Source organism: Epinephelus fuscoguttatus, linkage group LG7 (genome assembly GCF_011397635.1).
Source record: "Epinephelus fuscoguttatus linkage group LG7, E.fuscoguttatus.final_Chr_v1".
Classification (NCBI taxonomy): Eukaryota; Metazoa; Chordata; class Actinopteri; order Perciformes; family Serranidae; genus Epinephelus; species Epinephelus fuscoguttatus.
In genome coordinates, this window is record NC_064758.1 from 6983039 (window position 1) to 6999020 (window position 15982).

Consider the following 15982-nt stretch of genomic DNA (forward strand, 5'->3'; position numbering starts at 1 on the left):
AGAGGGTACATGATGGAGACGACCCAATGGCACGTGAGCAGGAGCGGGTTTGAACTGAGTGCATGTTAGTCTTAAAGGGCCATCGCCTGTGCATTGTGTGTTTGATGGCATTTAAAGGGTTAATGCTTCCAACAACAACAACAACAACAACAACAACAACAACAAAAAGCACACACACCACAACGAAAGACCAGATGGGACAACACAAGACAACGTGGCAAAGGAAATGCAGAATTGGTTTGAGGAACAGCAAGACAGAAGATGATGGGACACCTAAAATAAATGAAGAGACCGGAAGAGGACCTTACCCAAGGGCTCGCCCTGAGTCTTGTACATAAATATTACCAATACAAACTCATCAGTTAATTGACATGGCAGGAGGCCGTAAATTAACTTAGTCCTGTATGGGGCTAATGTATGCATACATGTATACACCACAATTAATGTGAGATCCCACACACTGTATTATCTCATAGCAGGGTGGACAATATTACAGATAACAGGTCATGTGGACTTATGAGGCGGCATTCAAGGATTGGGCAGGTTGGGCTGGAGAAAGAACAGTGATTAACATGACGAGTTCTGTGCTGTCACTTCCCAAACATTCAAATTATATATACATATACTGTATATATATATATATATATATATATATATATATATATATATATATATATATTTATATTTATATATATATTTATATATATATTTCCCCCCATCCTTAAGGTGTTTTTTGCAGCCATACTATTTACTATTAGGTTTAAATGAACAGTATCTTTGCTTGCAATTTCTATTTTTGTTATGTTTTTGTTGTTTTTTTTTCAGAAGAGACAAGACAATACACATACACACACTGAAAGAGAGAGGAAGGAAAGAAAAGAAAATATATATATAAAAAAAAGCTGAATGTAAAAATTTCAGAGAAAGAGATAAGAAAGAAAGAAACCAATGTAAAAGAAAGAAATGAATGAGCACCATTATGTTGAGAAATAAAAGAATCAGAGGGTGGAACTGACTGAAGTCTAGTTAAAGCTTTAACAAAGCGTTTTACTTATATTGCAAGCAAATTAGTGATATCAAAGTGGCTGTAGATTCTAGCCTGATAAATGATGGCGGTGATGACTATGGTGCCATGGCAGGTAGGTAGGTGGGTGATGACAACAACACTAATGATGAACACCAATAGAAACAGAGAGAATCCGCCTCTGGCCCTGACATGGTCCTGTCTGCTGAAGTGTTGAAGGATGTGTCGTTTTTTGTTTTTTTTTAACTGGATGTCCGTCCCCATCTCTCCCCAACCCACTGTCACTCAGAAAAACGCAGCGAGAGCAGACCTGTGCGAGTGTGTGACAAGTGTGCGTGCAGTCAGGCAGGGTGGGGTGGGCAGGTTCTTCAAGGGAGGGCGACAGATAGGGCGGTGGGTTCGAGGGTGGAGGGGGTCGGGGGTGGTGTTGTCAGCGGGTCAGACTGAGAGGGCTGGAGCAAGGGCAAAAGGAGGGAAAGTCGCAATGTTCTCAGGGAGTTGCGAGCAGAAGTCTCCAGCCATTGTCCACTCCCTCTGGTACCTCCCCCTGTCCTTCGCTCCCTCCTGTTGGCTTGTTGTAAGGAAGATTGGATGAAAATGTCATGTGTGAGTCCTCAGCCCTCTCTTCGGCTCCCCTCTCCTCCCCCTCCCCTTAACCTCTCCCCCCGACCCATGTTCAGCTCAGTTATAAGGAGGTCTCCACGCAATAGAGATGAGCCAGGTGAGGGGCGGAGGGTTTCTCCGGCCTGTCCCTGCCATGATGGATATGGTGGTGTTGGTAGTGGTGGTGGTGGGGGCTCCGGTTGCTGGGGGTTACTGCGTTGGTGCTGTTTTTGTTGCCGTGGGTGACTGTTGAACTGATGCTGCTGCTGCTGCTGCTGTTGTTGTTGTTGTTTCGGTTGCACGGGGTCACCGGGAGGCTGTACTGGCGGTAGGGGCGGGTGGGGCGGACGCGGGCTGGGGGTTGGGGCTGGGTGGGAGGGGGTGGCGGCTTGCGAAGGGCCGGGTGCAGGTGCTGGTATCTGCTGAGCTCTGATTCGTCGTCCACGTCAGTGTCGTCGATCAGCGGGATGTTGTGGATGAGGTCATTGATGAGGAACTCCGGGTGGGCCATGAAGTTATGGATGGAGTTGCGGGATTCCGGTTTCTCCCGGCCCTCGTACAGCGAACTACGGAATGCTTTCACCACTCGCATCTGCCGAGAGGAAGCAAGACGAGGGAGAGACCACAAGAAAGAGAGAAGTGAAAGTTAGATATAATAAAGGGGGAAAAGAGGCAAGGGAACCCAGAAACAGACAGACTTGTGTCCTCCAGCAGACAAACAGAGTGACAGAAAGACAGGTGTACACTCAGGGCCAGGTGGCTACCATCAAAATTTAGGCAAGACAACTTCTAATGGTGTTTTGGTTTATTTTGAATTTGCCTAAGAGGTGCTCTGGAAGCTGAAAATACTGTTATTGGTTGGATTAATGCAAAATGTGTGGGGCCAAGGCAAATCCGTTCTGGGAACTAGGAATCTATAGTACTGAAAACTATTCTCTTGGGATTGATTTTGGGAAAAACGCTTATTTACTTTTTCTTTTTTGCCAAGAGTTTGTTTAGAAGATTGCTACCCCTCTCATGTCAGTGTACTTAATATAAAACTAACCATAGCCACTAGCCAGTTAGCTTAGCTCAGGACAAAATCAACTATCTTGGCTGTCCGAAAGGAACAAAATCACCTACCAACACATCTAAAAGCTCACTAATTAACATGTCACATCTCTTGGTTTAATCTGTAAAAAACAACAACTGAAGTGTAAAAACCCCCAGATGTTTACGTGCCGCACTTTTTCTTGGCTGGGAGTAAAGACTCTCTGAAGACGTGGTCTCACACCACAATTTTAGGACATCAGATCGGGGTGGCCTTTGTCCGACAATCTATCAATTTCTAAGGTTGACAATCCAACATTCACACCTACTTCACGCTGATAACTGGCCAGCTGTGGGGTGTTGAGAAAGTAAGCATGATTGAACTTCTCTCTCAAGCTCTCTTTTTTCATGTCTTTTTTCACAACTATTTTTGTCACGTTTTATGTGAGTAACAAAGTGCAACACGACGCTCTGTTATTCCCATATTTTAACAATATTGTAGCTCTCTCCTTTCTTTGACGACCAGCTTTTCACAGGGTATCTACAGGTACTAGACAGAGGTGGGACCAAGTCGTTGTTTTGCAAGTCACAAGTAAGTCTCAAATCTTTGCACTCAAGTCCCAAGTCAGGACTGACAAGTCACATTCCAAGTTCTTAAATTGAGTTTTGAGTCCTAAACAAGTCAAAATGCACTCTTCCCCAAATTAAATGCCATTTTAGCAAGTGTATATTAAATTTACAGAAATCATGAATGGTTTTAACAAATAGTATTTATTTGTTTAAGTGAAGTCATGAAGTCAAGTCGACTCGCAAGTCTTTTTTGATTTTGTTAGGTCAAGTCTAAAGTCATTAAATTTGTGACTCAGGTCTTTTCAAGATGATTTTTAACCAAATTAAGACTCATTTTTTGACAAATCATCTTTTTCTTATTTAAGTGTTGCAGGTAAATATAAAGGTTAAGTACATAGTATATAGCTAGTCCTCGGCACAGGTAAGTCTATTTAGGAATATGGTTATTAGAATGAGTTAGATTAATCTACATTTTGCCAACAATTAAGCACAAGTAGTAAAGAGACAATATAAGTACAATGGAAGGTTTAAGGATTTGTATATGAGAAATGTTGAATTTCATGTAGAAGAGCTTGACTCATTTTGACAAAAAGAAATTGAAAGACTGATAATGTTAAAATTAGATAAAAATGTTTTGGGCAATTAAGAGCTCTGAAATTCAAATTTATTAAGGCCTAATTTTCATAAAATTGAATTTCAGGAATTTGAAGACTTTCTAAGGATCTGCACACACCCTGTTTTAGTCCTCCTTCCACATCGGGTAAGCTTTCAAGAATTTTTTTAAACCCAACATGTCTAACAAACTACCTTTTTCAAGCATAACCTGACCCTTGGTAGGTGGGTTTTCTTGCCTTTGCACAGAGCCAGGCTAGTTGTTTCTCCCAAGTTTACAGCTCTTTATGCTATAGCTAAGCTAACTGGCTAACATCTGAATCTGGCAAATCTAAATTCCAAAGAGCGAGAGTTCTGAAATACAAATGATATAAAATGTGTACCCCTTACCATATGGCCTCCAGTGCTGGGAAGGTTACTTTTGAAATGTAATAAGTTACATATTACTAGTAATTTTACCCTGTTAAAATGTAATGTAGCTATTTTAATTACATCATCAAAGTAATGTAATTTATTACATTTGATTACTTTTTGATTACTTTCCTAACAAAAGTCTTAAACTGGGCAATAAAGCTGAAACATATACGGAAATAGGCTATGACAAAAGAAGGCACGCACAGCAGTGCAACTGAATGGATGTTATACTGAAATGTTTAAGTTTTACCAAAAACTAATTCAGAAGTAACCCCTTTGTTTTTTTTGTTGTTGTTTTTTTTTTTTTTAAGATATTTTTAGGGCATTTTTTGCCTTTAATTGATAGGATAGCAAAGTGTGAAAGGGGGAGAGAGAGAGGGAGATTCATGCAGCAAAGGGCCACAGGCTGGAGTCAAACCCGGGCTGCTGCGGCAACAGCCTTGGGGCGCCTGCTCTACCACTAAGCCACCAATGCTCCAGAAGTAACCCCTTTGTCATCACCAACATTCTGATTAGTCAGTGTAATTTAACTCAGTAACATTTATATTGCCATTGAATTACATGTAACTTAAATGTAACAAGTTAGTCCCCAAAACTGAAGGCCTTGTTTCCACAAAATTTTGTTTGTGTCCGTATTTCTGTATAGTTTATGGAGTACACCCCTAGAGTCCGATGCAAGGAAGTGCATCCCTTTATGGCTGGATTAAAACACCACCACAAAAATGGCATAAAAATAGTTTTTCGCTTGTAGAATATGCACATGGAACAGTACAAAGACATAAACAGGATCAACAACAATAATAATAGGCAACAAATACGTGGTGGTGGTGGCCTGTGAGTAGCCAGTTTTCTAAAATATCTTGTGAAGACGTATATCCACTATGCATGCACTGTATATGTTACATAGCTAGCATGCTACCAATGTTAGCGAGCTAGAAATGCCAACAAAGTTTTTAATTAGAAAAAATGTATAAATAGGGCTGTATTACATTATGTTGGCTAGTTTGTTTTTATGCTAACTTCCTGTGGCACAGTCTGTTTGAAATCTGCCACACAAGTTTTTTTTTTTTTCAGCCTACTCAAGGTCAATTCTGGACCCAAAAAAAAAGAAGGAAAAAAAAAAACAGAAGGAGGGTTTTTGCAAACTCATCAGAGATTACGGAGACTGTCATAGGAAAGAATGGACCTCTGGTTGACTCACGTACACACAGCTTTGGAGAAACAAGGTATAAGAGTTAAGTGATAAAAGCACAAATTGGGTTGATCACTTTTACCAGTTTGTCTTATGAGAAGGTTAATAAGTGGTCATGTTTAGGCAACTCAACTTTGGACATGGTTTGAGCTAACTTTACCTGTTACAGGATAAATAAAATGTTGATACAGGGCCACATAAGCCCATAGTGAGGTTTGGCACTATCACCAAATTTATAGGCAAGTGTATTCGCAACCTCACCTCGCCTCTGAACTATTACATCTGTTTTTTAAGCAGTTTTCCTCTGTGTTATTCTTTTAGCAGGGAAATTGGATTAGTCTTCACTTATTTTGTACAGAGCACATTATACCATTGTAAGATATAAAGATCATTTTTCAAACTTTGTAATCATATTACTGTAACCGAACACAAATATCTTGACTCAGTATCAATAGAGCGTCCACCTGATCCTGTCTGTCTCCAACAGACAAAAAAAAACCCAAAACAAAACAAAATCAGAATGAGTTGGCTTATGACTCACATTTTTGTCAGTTCTCACACACATCAACCAAACTTCACAAGACGAGAGCATTCAGTAGCCACCATCACAAAGACTGAAGAAGCTGCAGACACGTCACATGATACAGAAGTGGCATATATGTGTGTGTGTGTGTGTCAGGGGGGTGATACAGTATGTGTGAAGAAAACACTCACACCTTGGCACACTGGATCACATGCATGCACACACGCAGATGAGGGTGGTTAGGCACAGATGGAGAAGAAGCAGGAACTGTGAGTGTGTTAGTTTAATGTACAATAAAAAAAAAAAAGGCAAGAACCTATAGCAGTGACCACACACACACACACACACACACACACACACACACACACGGACATGGACACACAAACACACACACACAAACACGTGCATGCAGCAGCAGTGTAACTGAGTGAACCAACAGTTCAGTTGTTTCCACATCGTGCGGCTTGGAGGTTGACGTCTGCATGCATCACACAGTTGTCAATCATGGGTGCTGTTTGTTAAAGAGAGCTGGTTTATACACGCAAATACATCGACAGCCAGACAGCAAGCTAGTCTGTCAGCATCTCTGTGCACACACACACACACACACACACACACACACACATGCATATGTGCAAAATGTACTGCGGCCATGCAGCAGATAGGGACAGAGGAGAGCAGAGTGGTTAATGATGATGATGCTGATGAGGAAGTTGCCGCAGGATAGAAAAAAACAAGTCTTGCAAAACAGAAAGGTGACATCATGGAGAATCAGCAGGTTAGAACAGTATGTGATTGGTTAGATTACTCAAAACACAAGGTGATTGGTTCAAAGGCCAGAGCAAAGCTCGGGCGTCAGCCCTATCGCAAATAGAGAGGCAGCCAGGTCATGCTGAATCAGATCTTTGTCACTTACGCTCTCTTTCTGTCTCTCTCACACACATAAACACACATAGTGAGGTCTATGAGTGTACTTGAAGGTGCATTATGCAGTGTATGGTGTATGCGTGCGTAAACACATTCCTTTGCCATGGCAGTTGGTCCATGCACCCTTCCCCCAAACCCAAACAGAGGAAAAGAAGCAGCATGAGCTCAAAAGAAACAGAGACAGTTCAATGCAAATACACTGACAGGCACAGGCAGGCAGAGCCCTACATAGAGACAGTTTGGCTACATGAGATCAACAGAGAAGACGCTTTATGTCAACAGCAACACTAACTGGAGTCCAAACTGTGATAATGAGAGGTGGATGGTCAGGCAGCTGAATGGAGATCAGTGCTGCAGCTGGCCAAACTAGGAGAAGACTCTATATATGACTCTGCCATATATGATAGACTGACAGACAGACAGACAGACAGACGTACAGACAGACAGACGGTCAAGCAGTAGGTTCAGTGCTTATCTGTTTTTCCAAAGAGCCTGTCAGACAGTAGAAAAACACCTCATGCAGACTGAGAAGGTTTCAGAATGTTACTTTCTCACTTCGTCAGCGCTCGGTTTGTTTTCATTTTGTCTCCGTGGACAGAGTAAACTTTCGAGTATATAACGTCCCCAGTGTGACCAGAGCAGCCTGGAGGTCAGAGCACTGCTGTGTTACTTATGTCTCTCACCCACTTTCCTTTTCTCTCTCCCTCTCTCCCTGTCGGCTCTTTCAGCAGTGCTTGATGGAAAAACAATGATGGTTAAAGTACGAGGAGGAAAATAGGCGCTGGAAGGTAGAGAGGCTGCTGTGTGCAAAACAACTGCTTATGGGAAGAAACTGCAACATAAATACAGGGAGAAGCTGTGAGGTAGATGACTGGTTAATGGCTCCCATTTCCCAACTCTGAGCATTACCGCCCTTTGATATGTGATGACTGAGCTCTAATCCATAGCAACCCCTCAGCAACGCCTTCCTCAATTCAATGCATATTCTCCTCCATGTCGTCTACTCATAGCCCATTTAAAGAGTGAAAACTGAACTGTCGTTCTTTTTGAATGTGAAAGAACCTAAGCAAAGAATTGAGGAGCTGAGGATGGATTTGAGATTTGGTCTCAACATCCCATTCCCCTAAAGTTTCCAAACTTTTATATTCGTTTCTTTTCCCAAATTAACTGTAATTGCAGGCAGTTGAAACTAAGTCAGTCTGAAATGAAAACAAACTGGATCCATAGATCGGTTCAAAAGATCCAGTTGGATCGCTAAGGTCCAGCACAGCTCAGGTGGATGAAAGCATGAAACAGAGACATCTCCTTATACATGTGATATCTCTTTTTAATATTTAAGGCTTTGTGTTTCTTTGAGATAGTCCTGGACTTTTTTCTCACCCAGTGATGATAGATTTGGCTGTAAAAGTCAGGGAGGTGATGGTGTCACTGTCAGAACTTACACACATCATATTGCAAGGGGGCACAGTGCCAAGACTAAGGGCTGGGTCTGCTTTGCAAAGAACTCTGGGTAGTGGAGTAAAGTAATGACCCTGAAGCGGGTGTGTGTGTGTGTGTGTGTGTGTGTGTGTGTGTCAGTCAGCCGTGATAACACATAGGCAATCATTTTTGGTGTGTTTGTTGCTCAAGAATTCCCAATTCAAGTTTTGTGGGATTGAGTCTAAATACACTATAGTTTGTGTGTTCATGGTAAAGAAGGAACATCAGGTCACCATGTGCAATGGTGTGGCTCATTGGTGTGTTTTTAGCCAAGCTGGTGGCATGGCGCTATGGATGTCATTGTCAGTCCATTTCTTTGGACCAAGTGAAATATCTCCACAATTGTTGAATGGATTGCCATGAAATTTAGTACATAATTACATTAATGTCCTAATATGGATTAATTTTTAAAACATTTATTTGTAACTTTTTACTTTATTTATAACCTTTTATTTATAATCTTGGTGACTTTTCATACAGCACCAATCAGGTCAAAATCTGATTTTCTCTATATAACCAAATACCTGCCTAACTACTGACACTCGAATAAGCCTTGGTGTTCAGTGCTAATAAACAACGGTTAGCATGCTAATGCACTGAACTAAGATGAAAAACATGGTTAACATTAAACCTGCTACTCATTAGCATGTTAGCATTGTCATTGTGAGCATATTAGCATGCTAATATTAGCATGTAGCGGTAGGGCCCTGACACACCAAGCCATCTGTAGGTGCCGGACATGATGTAGCTCGTCGGTGAATGAAATCACTCTGATTGGTAGTTCAGCTTACTGCACAAGAAGAGCAATGGAAGTAAGGAAAACAAGTGGACCACTAAAGTCAAGAGGGCGCGAGGGCTTAACAAACTTGTTATATTAGATAAGATTATTCTTTTTAGCCATTAAACTCTTTAGCGGAAAATGAATCATAGGTTGTGGTGTTGTTAATGTGCTAACTGGCTAAGTAGCATCTTGAAACTGACCTGCATGTCTCCTGGCTTACTTTTTTGAATGACGAATACAGACTATTGCCACCTGGTATGGAAATTAGTTCTTCTCACTCGGGTGAAAAACATACATGCTAGTTGGCTGTTGGCTGTAGTTACAATGATGATTGTAACCTCTTTGCTTTGTGTTTAAGTGCATTTTCTTGGCTGAGATACAGGCAATGCAACAGTCAGCCCTTGTCACCACTTAAACTTTGATGTCAGTTTGGTGTGTCTGGAGCACTCCTGTATATAACTACAGCCTCACAGAGCCGCTGGCATTGCTTGAGACTCATAGTCTTGTTAACAGTTTCTGGACAACAATTAAGCTCTATGACACAGAGGAATGAGATAGCCTATATCAGGGTTTGGATATACACACAAAACAGTACTTGTTTGTAGGATCAGTTCTGTGTCTGGAAGAGTATTTTACACGATCTGGATTCTGCTTTTTGAATAAACCTCATCCTGAAAGCTCAAGCAAACAGGAACAATTTTTACATTTTATCTGACCATGGGCTGCCTCCATACAACATGAAGTGAATCAGAGACGCAGACCTGAGTCACAGTAAATTCTAAGTTGATGCTTGCTCCTTCAAATTTCCCTCCTTGTCAATCAATTTGGTTTCAGGAACTGAACCACAACAGGATGACCTCAAAATGCAAGTATGTGTCATACTACTGTTGAGTAACAGATTTGGACACAACATCTTCGAATTAAGGAAAAAAATTGAAAAAGCAAGCCATGAGCTAGCAGCGGTGGGACCTGAACTGCACATCCCTGCTTCCACACCTTTGTCATTTTAGCTGTCTTTTCTATCAGGCAGCAATGTTGCAGTGATGTCCAGTTCTGAGTAATGATATAATACATTTTAATACTTATTATAATGATGTAAAGCGACGTATGTGTTTCCAAAGTACCTAAACAAAGCCCAGGTAACTTCTAGTGTCTGCAGGATGATCACAACAATGAGGTGTCAGCAACGCCTCTCTGTATCTATACCTACAGGTGATGGAGCAGCGTGGGGAGGAAGGCAGCGTGGAATGGAATAAGGGAAGGATGGACCAAAGGGAGCAAGGAAGGTAGGGAGAAGCAACTGAGAAGACAGATGGAGACAATCAAAATGAAGAGACAGCACAACCACACGCATGCACACACACACACACACACACACACACACACACACACACACACACACACACACACACACGCAGACACACACTCGTACACTAGCACACTGATAAAGGAACACAGAAGTCAAACTACGGCTCTCGGATATGTCAGCAGATGCACACACATAAAGACACTTGCAAACAGACGCGTGCGGAACTGACATACAAAGAAATCAAGAGAAAATGTGAAGGGTGGTTGCTACTCTAGTAAGGAGATGGGAGGATGACAAAAAGGGATGAGGTCAAGGACAAAGTAGGATACAAAAAAAAAAAAGAAAGAATGAAGAGAAACCTACTAAAGAAATCTTATCAGTATGCTACACAAGAGCCTGTATTTAGATCTGGTAAAATCTAAATACCTCTACAAAAGAACAACTCTACTTATGAAGAACAATAAGAATACATTTCACAGAATATTTCTGCAAACAGGGAACCTGTAATATCTCATAATTATAGAAGAAAAAGGAGAGAACTGTGATGGAGAGAGAGAGAGAGGAAAAAAACCAGACTGCATAGAGAGAAAAATCAGGACTTTTTGGAGACATCGGGGGGAGCCAAACTTGTGGCGTTGGAGCTGGAAATACTGTTACAGAAACAACCAGTTGACAACAATTGCAGCACCGGACATAAGTGAGAGGAGCAAAAGAAGGAGAAAGAAAGCAGCAGTGATAGAGCAGAGGGAACTTTTTTGTCTTGGAAACAGCAGTGTGTTATGGGGCTTTTATACTCGAAGGTTTACAGTTTAGAGAATTGCAGAAGCGATATGAAAGCCATTTGGTAATGAATATGAATTCTATGGCAGTGAAATCCAATTGTAGCATTTTCTACCAATAATAGTTGTCACAGAATTGTTATAGCAACACTATAGTCTGTTTTTTTTAGAGAAAAGAAATGACACCACTCCTTTACATTAGCAATGTTTATAGCAGGGGTCAACCAAAGTAACCACGCTTGACCTCATTCACAGACAGGAAATAACACATGGTGCAGGAGGAGCAGCCATTTGCTCTCTGAACTTCAGGATGCGTCCTTGGCTTGTCGGAGAAAATTAAACTTTTTTCGCTGCTTTAATCTCTTCTTTTCAATCACTTTCTTTCTTTATAAACAATGCTGCTCCATTTCTGTCAGGACGCCTCAGACAGAGAGAGAACAGCAAGCCGCCTCCTGCGCCGACCAACACTCAACAACAAAACAGACTCTGGGCTGGAACCGGGACTGGATTTGGACCAGACCAGATCAGACCAGAACTACACAGCCGGTCAGGACTGGGTGCTGTTTGAAAGGGAGAATAAGAAAAAAGAATAGAGGAGACATTGCACACATACGAGCAGCGAGCGAGCCGGAGGGGACACAACCATAGAGAGTAAAAAATACTGCAGTCCACGTGCCGTGCAGCAGTGTGTGTGTTTGTGTCTGCGAATGAGTGTGAGGGAGAGAGAAGGTGACTGCAAGTATGTATGCAGGTATACGTGTGTGTGTGTGTGTGTGTGTGGTATGTGTGTGTATGTGTGTACATGCGTTCGGCGGACTCACTCCCGGGGGCTGGGCTGGTATTGGCTGTTGCGGTGGAGAGAGCTACGTGAGAGGGGGTAGAGATAGTGTTTACGTCGTGGAGCTGACTGAGCACAGAGGAGCGCCGTCTCACCGCTCCCTGAAACGAACCACTTCGCTTGAACGTGCTCACTACCTCCATCTGCAGGACAGAGACAAAACAGCAGCACTCAGTGAGGACAGGAGAGGCCAGTCTGAGTGTAAGTGGATGTGTGTATGCGTGATGTGATTGCTTTAACGGAACATTTCACCCACAAAATAACTATTCCTATATTTATACATCACCACGTGTCACATTAAATTCATGAAGAAAACTTTGTGTTACTTGCATACCTCTATGGTAAACGAAGTATCCAAAAACTGAGAAAATTCTTGATGAATTAAAATAAATGGGGTCCATGTTTAACAATAGCAAAACTATATCACAACATCCACTGACAAACTCTCACAAAACTCTTTCGTAATAATCCAAGTCTCATTTATTCAATCGTACCGTATGTTCAGTACTTCCCAAACACACGCATTTTCAGTGAAACCTCACAACTTAAAACACTTGTCGACTGGTGCATTTGAACTCTGCTGAATGGAAGGCACGAGCAGTGTAGTTCAAAGGTGCACGCATGCCCAGAACATTCAGCATGTGCTACTCATAGGCAGAGGTATTGTAAGGTATTAGACTTGCACCAATTACAATTTTTTACAATTCACAAAATTTTTGGCCTGATCCTGATTTCCGATTTGCAGTGTTTGGACAGCCAATTTTGATTTTGGCTGATTCCGATTTCATTTTTTTCAAAACACTTTACAGCACATAAGATATTGCAATATTTTCTATCTTTCCTTTATTAGAGCATCATCTCAAACAAATAAACAAAAACAGTGACATAGGTTAAGAAACATTTTCCTTTTTGCTCAAATATAATTTCAGGTACAGTATTAAAATAAATAAGTACATACATACATACATAAATAAAAACATAGATAAATAAAATAATGATTCTTGCTGTATAGCACTTGTGGGTAATTTCTTGAATAGATAAAAAAGTAAAAATATCTCCTGTGGAAAACTCACACAGGTCTACACATCTACAAAGTGCAGTGTTATGGACATTCTTATTTTAACAACTAGAAAAAGGTGCACATTCACGGACACGCGCCTACTCAGTTTCAAGCGGCACAGTGCAGCAGTGAGAGCTCCGCGGTTAAGTTTAAGACGGACAATTAACAACTTTCTCCTTCTCTCTTTTGATGTGTATGCGTGAATGATTAAAGTGAGAAGCCGCCCATGTTTCACTTCCTCACATCGCCCAAGCCGTGAGTTGCACATGTGTGTGTGTGTATGCTGCTGATGTTACATGATGTCAATCATGCGGCGTGGCGGGAATTTGACCGGCATTTTAAATCGGCATATTTTAGACTGACCGGCCGGTCACAGGTCATGGCCGATCACATGAAAATCAGCCCAATTACGAGCACTGCCGATTAATCAGTGCAAGTTTATAAGGTACTTTAATGTTTTACAGTGTTTCCCCTAGGATTTTTCCAGCATTGGTGAAGAAGTCTGTGAGTTTTATTTTGCACTGCCAGAAGATATTTAGCACGTCTACTGACATCAGTGGCGTCGCCTGGCCTGGGCATCCGGGGCTTTAGCCCCGAACGTTTTTTCTTAAGCCCCGGATAATTCAACTTCAGAAGAAATAATGATAACTGTACATTAACGAGCCACTAAAGAAGTTGTAGTTTTCCATTTTCAGTGAATGCAACACAGGATGACGTCGAGAATGGTTAATCAGAAAGAGGGGTTGCGTGAAGCATCTGTGTTTTATTGGCTGATAGCCTCGCGTCACCAGGCTCTTCCGGTATCTAAACCGTTGGCGCGCTGGAGGGAGACGTTTTAGCAACAACACGAAAGATCATGGATATAAGACGTTTTTTCAAAAACAAGGAGGCTGACTCGGCTGAGGCTCACGTCTCCGGGGAGCCGTTACCAGAAACAGGTAAATGAATAATTTAAATTCTGTTTATTCCTTCAAAATTATGTGAAACGTGTAGTGTTAGGGGGGGCGTGCCAGCGGAGCTGCGGGACAGTCCTCCCCGGTGATAGACGCTCTTAGGCGGGCTGAAAATCCCCGAAGGCTCGTTACGGCTGGCGACTTTTCCCACACATAAATTCAGTGATACTTTTCTCACATAAGTTACCAAAGATACCGCACACAACTACGTAACTGTTGTTATGTCCTTCTAACGTTGCTGTGTGGGTTGAAGTGTTGGCCTTTTTCTTTTTATTGTGAAAGCTGAGCTTTCACAATAAAACTCGAGACTTCCGAAGGGCTGCCGAGCACCTCTATCTCATTTTGCCTGCATGTATACAGTTATTCATGTAGATATTTGTCAATGTTGTTACTGATTAGGCTACTCATATATTGTTGCAACATTTAAACTCTTTACTACCATCTCTTGTATTTCATAATTAAAACAATATAATTGAGCCCAGTGAGTGCCACTTTAGCAAGGAAGGAAAAATAAAATACCAAAAATTAAACTGACTCATGTAATGTGCATTTTTTGGGGAAAATATGGCTCCTGATATAGTCTGTAGGCATCATCACTCAACTTTTTCACATGGTCTGGTGTTAAAAAAAAAAAAAGCAAACTAAAAATCGCAAATCATGTAACCTCTAACATTTTTTAAAAATTGAGGGGGAATATGACTTGGCTTCAGTCAAAATATTTACAAAATATTTATTTTTTTGACTTTAATTCCTGTGTTATCTATAAGTGCATCATCCTGTTTCTATCAATATAATATAATTTTATTTTGACACATTTTGAAGTACATGTTGGCAGTATTTGGCTGTAGACAAGACGCAATAAGGCTCAAGAAAGCATAGAGCTTTTTTCCCAGGTAGGATCCCCTAGACTTCCCTATAAGGTTCTGGGCTCAGCCCCCAATGTTCTCAGTCCCAAGAAACGCCCCTGACTGACATGATTTGTACTCAGTTGTAGATGCCAAAATGAAGCTCAGCGTAAGTTCAATCAGGAAGACTTTCTTGCTCCTTCATTCACAATCCTCTCCCTCTCACTCCCATTGCTTCCACCAATCAGCTGTCTATGGGCGTTCTCGCTTCTAGTTATTCAATCAAACTTTGCCACAATCTCTATCAGCCAATCAGGTTGCCACTGCAAAATTTTAAATCTGCTCTTTCTTCTGCTGCTGTCAGCTGTCATTTTAGGCAAAGTTGTCGCACTCTCTTCAACCCCGTTAACCTCCAGCCATCGTATCCAGAGTCCAGGACAAGCTCAACAAAGGCTCCCTGGGGTTCCCTGTTCGACTATGGATTCATCATCCTCCCTAAATCATACCATATCCATGGGGTCTAATCACCAAAGACTTTCCACATTTTTTCATTCTTATGTGCACATGTTAATAAATACTATTTTACTATAAAAAACGAGTCTCTCCTGATTGAATTACACTTGATAAAATGTTTCCCATACCCCGCACGTTGTTACAACTCTACTACTCTTGCACGTTAGGGAAGATGTAACATTTGACATCTAGTATTTCAATCAATATTGTGACTCTAACATTGCTTGTAAAAACAAATGACTGATAACAAGTGGAACACAGATACAAGTTACTTGCATGAAAGTTGAATCCACATAGTTCCAGAGGTTTTTGAATAATGACATCAAAACCAAAAATTGTTACAATTGCCCCTGGTCTCCCCTAATCAGCCCTGTGTTTCCAGTCACAAAGACAAAATGACTCAAATCCTGAAGAAATGCAGATGAGAAAGAACTTGTATACAGGGGCGGAAATCCCGGGGGGGACAGGGGGGACATGACTCCCCCTGCAGTAAAGCTGTATGCCCCCCCCCCCAGAATAATTTCAGACATA

General features: G+C 41.4%; 1 protein-coding gene across 4 annotated transcripts in view; it reads right to left on the reverse strand.

Annotated features, from left to right (window-relative positions):
• Nucleotides 1–715: 715 nt before the first annotated feature.
• The window catches only part of atp2b3b (ATPase plasma membrane Ca2+ transporting 3b), a 75795-nt gene continuing 60528 nt past the window's right edge, over nucleotides 716–15982 (reverse strand). For 2 of the 4 annotated variants that reach the window (XM_049581636.1, XM_049581637.1), the window contains exon 25: nucleotides 716–2219. In XM_049581636.1, coding sequence (XP_049437593.1) covers nucleotides 1710–2219 — 510 coding nt within the window. In that variant the 3' untranslated portion in view covers nucleotides 716–1709. Of the gene's footprint in view, nucleotides 2220–12063; nucleotides 12224–15982 lie in introns of all 4 variants that reach the window. The other 2 variants (XM_049581639.1, XM_049581638.1) reach the window with 2 other exon arrangements.